General features: G+C 40.2%; 1 protein-coding gene across 1 annotated transcript in view; it reads left to right on the forward strand.

The window, feature by feature from the left end:
• Nucleotides 1-5436, forward strand: part of nhsl2 (NHS-like 2) — a 42701-nt gene extending 37265 nt beyond the window's left edge. Inside the window, exon 8 of the mRNA XM_048605314.1 lies at nt 452-5436. Coding sequence (XP_048461271.1) covers nt 452-800 — 349 coding nt within the window. The 3' untranslated portion in view covers nt 801-5436. The remainder of the gene's footprint in view (nt 1-451) is intronic.
• Nucleotides 5437-7348: the final 1912 nt, after the last annotated feature.

Genomic DNA, 7348 nt, shown 5'->3' on the forward strand with positions numbered 1-7348 from the left:
GCAGTGCCCTGAGCATAAAAAATAAACAAAATTATCTCTATAAGGACTTTATTGAAGTCCTTGCTTTACTCTTCCAGCACAGACATTTGAAGCAATTCTATGCCCAATGGAATTCTGCATTCTCTAAGGGCATTGAAGAATCAAAATGATAATTCTTTTATAACTAAGTTCACTTAGCATTCTTATTTCACCTAGTATCATTCTGCTGAGCTGTTATATCCTAAAAATGAGTTCAGGAGGGCCAGTCTCCCTGGATTTCTTTGTTCTTTAGCCTTGGGGATGGTTATAGTTTCATTGTTAACACTTAATCTCCATCTCTGCTGAATTAGTCTTCGTCCAAGACTTTGCTTTAATGACCAGTCTATCTCCATAATCTATATTTGTCCTTTGAGCCAAGTTCCTTTGAAGTAATTTGAAGTCAGCCTGATGGAACTTCATTATTTTTCTATAGGTCAAAGAGGAAGGTGCTGGGGTGGAAGGAGCCTGGAGAATCATTCAACATCAGGCATGTGGCTGTTTCACCTGTCAAACCCCCAACAACACCTCCCAACAGCGGACTCAAGGTTTCTCCCTCGGCGAGTGGGAATGGGGTCAAAACCAGCACCAGCAATGAGAACTTTAAGGCCTTATTACAAAAGAAGGGCAGCAAGCCTGCACCTGGTACACGCATGTCTGCTGCTGAGCTTCTGAAAAGCACCAACCCACTTGCGAGAAGGATTGCGACAGAATTTACACAGGAGTCAGAAAAGTGCCAACCCATACTGGATCCAGTGTCTCCTGAAGATACTTCAAAGTGTTAGAGCTGTGCCAATTTATGAAAAGAAAGGAGAGAAGATCAATGTTACTCTGTCTTATTGAATGTAAATTTTTAATTTTTGCTCTATCCATGGAGCCATTATACTGTTCCAAGGAAAGAGGAAGCTTTGCACAAACCTGTGAATGCAAACTTGAGTGATGATTTGCCCTTCATTTAGATACTTACAGAATGTCAAAATTTAAGTAACATTTTTATTTCAACCAATTTTTTGGATTAAGAACTCTGAGAAAGTTTCTCATTGTGAGGTGGAAAGAATGGGATAGTCAATTTGATTTGAATTAGTTTTAGTTGGACTGCAAAAGCCTGGAGCTTTGAAAAAATGTACAGCAGATAATCTACATTCCAGCCTGTCAGTCTAAGTGTACTAAGGTCCTATTGGGAATTGAAAATTTATAAGTTCCTTGGGCTATACTATGAGTAAAAATGCTTAGGTTCTGATTGTAAATTTTACATGCAACTCCAGTGATTACTGCTTATCAGTGTTAACCAGTCCAGCATTAAACTGAATTTGTGGGAATTTTTTTTTTTAGAGATTTTGGAGGTCTGAAAACTCCAATCAAAGGTATTCATACTACAAGAAACTTGGGAAGGAAATGACACATTTAGTGTCATGTTTCAGCTTTACACTGCCACTTGGTCCAAATTTGTTCTGTGAGTCTTGACCCACAGTGAGGCTTCAGGAAAGGAGAAACTCTCTTTAAGATTGTAAAATAGCTGGCTTTGCTGTATGACTGAGAGACTATGCCCATGTGCACCGAGGCTCGTGAAATCTACGTTGTCTTTCCCCGCATCTTCCCTTGAAAGAAAGCCATGGAAACAGGAGTAGAGGCAAAATTCAGGGTCCAGGAATTCATCACTGAGGTCTTGAAAATGGATAGTAGTATGATGATTTTTTTTGACTATTTGCTTAAGAAGCAGTTGTTTGCCTGATCTGTAATGTTTGTTGGAATAGTGCCTCCTATTAAGTTGTTAATTTTATCAATATACTGTAATCTGTATTATGGCATTGATATGTAAGAGTTATTTCAAAGTTTTTTTGGTTGTACATCAAAGGTAAGCCTTTGAATTTGAAAGCTTTTAAAAGGCCTTGGTGTTGCCTTGACAATGATATATAGCAATGATCTGAATGTAGAAACTCTGGAAGGTTTAAGCTTTGGTTGGAGGGGTTTAGTGGTTCCCACTGGTTCTAATCCTACATGCTGTTCACAGCCTTAGTCCATGTGCTTCTTTTATATTTCCTATTGTTCATAAGATAAACAAAGTCTCTATGATAAGTGAACCACAAATTGAAGCGTTCTCATGTTAGATCCAGAGCTACACCTGGATTCATGTCAGTCATTAGTAAAACTGTACCTCTCTGTTAACAGCCAGTGATAGCTGCCTTAAGCTTACAGGACAGCTTTTCCTCTGAGCCCATTGCCAGTGATAAGTTCCTCTAAACCCATAGACAGTAATGTGCCTGTGCCCACAGACAGAGCTGTACTTCTTTCAACACAACCTAGAGGAAAGAAACAATAAAAAAAAATTCATTTGGAAATAAACATACTGGTCATATTGGACTTCCGCTTTGAGATAAACAAGCCAAGTTAGACCATTATGTGCCATCCCCAAGTTTAACCATTTTATTGTCTCTGGGAAAGCCAGATTTATGTTCCACTCTGCTGAAAGGCAGTGCTGTGCTTCTGTCACCTCCGAACTAGAGCTGTGCCTATCCCAGTCCTAGGGCCAGAGTTATGATTGTTGTAGTGCTAAGACAGGATGCGCCTTTCCTCGACAAAGCAACAAGGTGGTATGCATCTGTGGTTTTAACCCTTGTACCCTCAAACTGGGATGGTGCCCTTGTCTTTATCCAATCCATATTAGTAATTTTTCAATCCCGAGGCAGAGCCACTGCTTTGTTCAAACCATTCCAGAACCAGAGCTATAGCGATTCCAAATCCCTGAAGCAGGTCTGTGCACAATGACGCCTCAACCTTTGGTAGTAACTGCATAGTTGACACAGGAGGTAGATTCATTAATCAACATGTTCTGAAGGTAATTAGAAATATTAATAGCATAATTAGGTTAAGAGTTTGTTAAATTTATTTTGCTTCAACCACTGAGGACAAGCTGGATATCACTATCCCAACCATTGGAGAACATTTGCATACCTCCCAGTCCCTGTCTAAGTTTCAAATTTATCTCAGGGTACTCTGTGTCTGGAGGAAATTACAAACTTAAGGAAATAATGGAGTTAATTATCTCTGATTAGTTAAAATATGTTAATAATGGAAAAACTCTGTCTTCATAATTTGCACAGGGTGGTTTATTATCTGAGTGAGTTACACTTTATCAGTTCATTGAAGCTTTCTGTAAATATTCATATTTTGTTTTATCTTACTGTTGAATGTATGAGGTTCCCTCTGCCCACCCCAAGTGTCACACATTGAAAGCATCACCATTTCTTAACCAGAGTGCGCTAACAATGTCGCATCATGGTGGGGCTGAGCAAATGCACCTTGTTATAAAAGGCATGTTCCACCATGTCAGAATGCAGTGAGCATCTGTCCTGTGAATTGTGAGAGATGAGTGCACTTAATTCGGGAGGACTCTGTGGCTTTGTTTCTGTGATGTCTTGCACTTAAATATTTGAAATGAAGTGTGCGCTTTAAAAGTGTCTCAGGAAATTGGGAATGATCTATAGTTATTTTTTCATATATTAGAAAATGCATTTGCCTCCCCCATAGCTTAGTGTGATATATATATATATATATAATCTTTTGGGACAATCATTAAAAAAAAACTTGAAGCAAATTTTATTTCAAGCTAGTTTTTCTTTCTCCGATCCCTTGCCATCTCCATAAAAGTCCATAACCAAGGTTTGTTAAAGTTTTAAATCTGCTCTGAGGCAGACATTGCTTTCAACTGAGCTAAGAAATCTTCTTGAGTTTAGAAATTATGTTTAATGGCATTTCAGTTTGTTTTCCCTCTTCTTGTAAGGATGTTGTTTCTAGAGTAGAATTCGACAGAGGTCAGCATCTTTCTAGTACTTCGACAAGGTAACCGTTTGTCAAATTTATGTCTAAACAATGATTATGAGATGGGCTTATAGAGGGATCACAATCAAACCTGACCTTGACCAAACACATCCTGTTACAATCCTCTTGGGTAGCTTATCATAAATTGAACCTCCACTGTTTTTGGAGCCAAAGCAAATTATGAAGTTTTTTAAAGGTTTTTTTATGGTATGTTTATTACAAAAATGTACCTGACTTTCAGCCTGAGGTTGATGGAAAGCATGGATTAAACATTTTTTGAGTGATTAGACTATAGCTACAAGTAAACAGATATAAATCTTTGCCATATATCACTATTGACCAGAACTCTAATCCCCCACTAAACACTCCATTACACACAGAAACATACACAGACAAATAGAGAAAATAGATTATTGGTGGAGGTAACAAAACAGACTGGAAAGTCAGTTGAATGTTCTGTTTCCTGATTCCAGTGTCGAGACGATCGTAGGTGCAAATTACTGCAGATACTGGAATCTGCACTGAAAACAAAAAATGTTGGAAATCACAGTGGGTCAGGCAGCATCCGTGGAGAGAGCAAGCTAACATTTCAAGTCTAGATGACTCTTCCCACTTTTGCTAGACAGGCCCTTGGTTTTCAACCATCTTTCACTGGAAGCTACCACTGTTTTGGATGAAGTACAGAGTGATTGATTCACTTGGAAAACATTTCTATTTGTCAACTTAAAAGACACACACCTCTCAACAGCTGCTTCAGGAATTTCAAACTGAGTTTTTCTTTATTGCAGAAAATAGGCAGCTTCTGTTGAGGAGAACAACCACACACCCATCAGTATCTTCCCCTCTCACTCTCATTCTTGCATGCTGTCTGTGTGTCTGTGTCTCTAACTTCTTTCCAGTTCCAACCTGCTCTTTCACTGAGAACCAGACATTTTAACTTATACACAGCTCCTCAGCTCCTGATCATCTGCACATTGTCTTGTAGTTATGAGTTCTTTCAGAGTTCACAATAGGTATTGAATTCCTTGCTGTGAAATTAAGCAGCCATCCTGGTAAAGTCCTGTTTTTATAAATCATTCTTTGTCTTTGCTTTTCACAATTTTTAACGACACAAAAATAAAAAGACACACTACTTGCAACACACACAGGTACTTATTGGCAGGGTCGATTTCTTAGTAATCTCAAGGGAAAGTAAAGTTCCTTGCTGTTTTTTAACTTACCACAGTTTGAGGAGACTAACGCTTTTGTAACAACTTTTCCGCTGAAGTCAGATGTGGAATATGGGATAAGGCAAATGCTTTGCTGATCTATATGACTACATTCAGTGTCATTTATTTATCCTCTGATCCATCAGATGAACCTTGATAAAAATAAAATATTTTCTTCCTGTATTCTCCTCTAGTTTCTAACAGGACGTGCCACCAATCCTGTGTGCTTGGGCATTCCTGTGTTTCTAGTAATACAGTTATACAACAGCTGCTTGGAAATATCTGTGAGAGTGCAAGTTTTTGATGACTAAATGTCTGCTTTCTCCTCATTATTCATGTATGGAATTTTGCAACCTAATGTGCCAAGTCTTGCAACAATTTGCTTTTTTAATAACCAGATACAAAATATAAACAAATTGTAACTTGTAACTTGTAACTTGTTTCAAAATTATTTGAGGTGAGATACAAACTAGAAAGAATTTCTTTTCTGCTGGTTACAATCTTCATAAAAGAAACCTCATTCCTCCGGTTCGTAGATAACATTGCTGCCCAGAGACAATTTGACCTATTATATCACAAGATTAGGCCTTCTTGAGGTTCTGTTCAAGAAGGTTGCCCTTAAACTTGAATTTGAAAGTTTCAAAATGGAACTATAGCTAAGTTAGATAAGTTGCTAATTGTAGATATATCTATCTTTATAATGTTAAGGAATATATAATGATTCAATAGAAGCCCCTTCCCTTTATGGTTCCTATCACCAAGCAGTTAATGACTTTGACTACAATGAAACTTCAGGAATTATGAAGAACTTGACCCTGACAAATGGGTAATTTTTATTTTGGACCTCAATCCCATAACTCAATTTTCAAAACTTGTGTCTTCTGTTTGATGCCATCATTCATAGATGTTATTATAATTCAGTTATTTGGTTGCAAGTTTAAAAAAGATGGCATGACTGTTGGGAGCTACCATCAAACATTTTTTTATTCTTTATCAGGAACAAAAACAGAAGTTGCTGGAAAAGCTCAGATGGTCTGGCAGCATCTGTGAACAAAAAATCAGAGTTAACGTTTTGGGTCCGGTGACTAAGGAAGAGTCAGCTGCAGTTCTTTTGGTTTTTATTTTTTCTTTAATGTTGTGGCTGAATATTATATGTACAGAAAGACAGGAAAATCTACAAAAATGTTGTTATCAATTGCTTTTCAGTTCTTAATTTCTTAATTGCTATCAACCCAGAGGAAGTACCAAAACATATTGTGCAATGTGGTCAAAATGTGAGTGTAAGGAGGGGATAGGTCAGTCCAGGGAGGACGAACAGGTCAAGGGGGCGGGATGAGGCTAGTTGGTAGGAGATAGAGGTGGGGCTTGAGGTGGGAGGTGGGGATAGGTGGGAGGAAGGACAGGTTAGGGAGGCGAGGACAAGCTGGGCTGCTTTTGGGATGCGGTAAGGGGAGGGGAGATTTTGAAGCTTGTGACGTCCACATTGATACCATTGCGCTGCAGGGTTCCCAAGCGGAATATGAGGTGGTGTTCCTGCAACCTTCGGGTGGCATCGTTGTGGCACTGCAGGAGGCCTAGGATGGACATGTCGTCTGAGGAATGGGAGGGGGAGTTGAAATGGTTCGCGACTGGGAGGTGTAGTTGTTTGTTGCGAACCGAGTGTAGGTGTTCTGCAAAGCGGTGCCCAAGCCTCCGCTTGGTTTCCCCGATGTAGAGGAGGCCACATCTGGAACAGCGGATACAGTATACCACATTAGCAGATGTAGAAGGTGTTGTCAGCTCCACACTCCCCTCCAGCCCCACCACAGCCGGCACTTTTCCCTGCAACTGCAGTAAGTGCTACACCTGCCCCTACACCTCCCCCCTCACCCTCATCCCAGGCCCCAACAAGACCTTCCACATCAAGCAGATGTTCACCTGCACATCTGCTAACATGGTATACTGTATCCACTGTTCCAGATGTGGCGGCCTCTACATCGGGGAAGCCAAGCGGAGGCTTGGACACCGCTTTGCGGAACACCTACGCTCAGTTCGCAACAAACAACTGCACCTCCCAGGTCGCGAACCATTTCAACTCTCCCTCCCATTCCTTAGGCAACATGTCCATCCTGGGCATCCTGCAGTGCCTCAACGATGCCACCCAAAGGTTGCAGGAATAGCACCTCATATTTCGCTTGGGAACCCTGCAGCCCAATGGTATCAATGTGGACTTCACAAGCTTCAAAATCTCCCCTCCCCCTACCACATCCCAAAACCAGCCGAGCTTGTCCTCGCCTCCCTAACCTGTCCTTCCTCCCACCTCAAGC

This window comes from Rhincodon typus, chromosome 14 (genome assembly GCF_021869965.1).
Source record: "Rhincodon typus isolate 14 chromosome 14, sRhiTyp1.1, whole genome shotgun sequence".
In the NCBI taxonomy this organism is placed as follows: Eukaryota; Metazoa; Chordata; class Chondrichthyes; order Orectolobiformes; family Rhincodontidae; genus Rhincodon; species Rhincodon typus.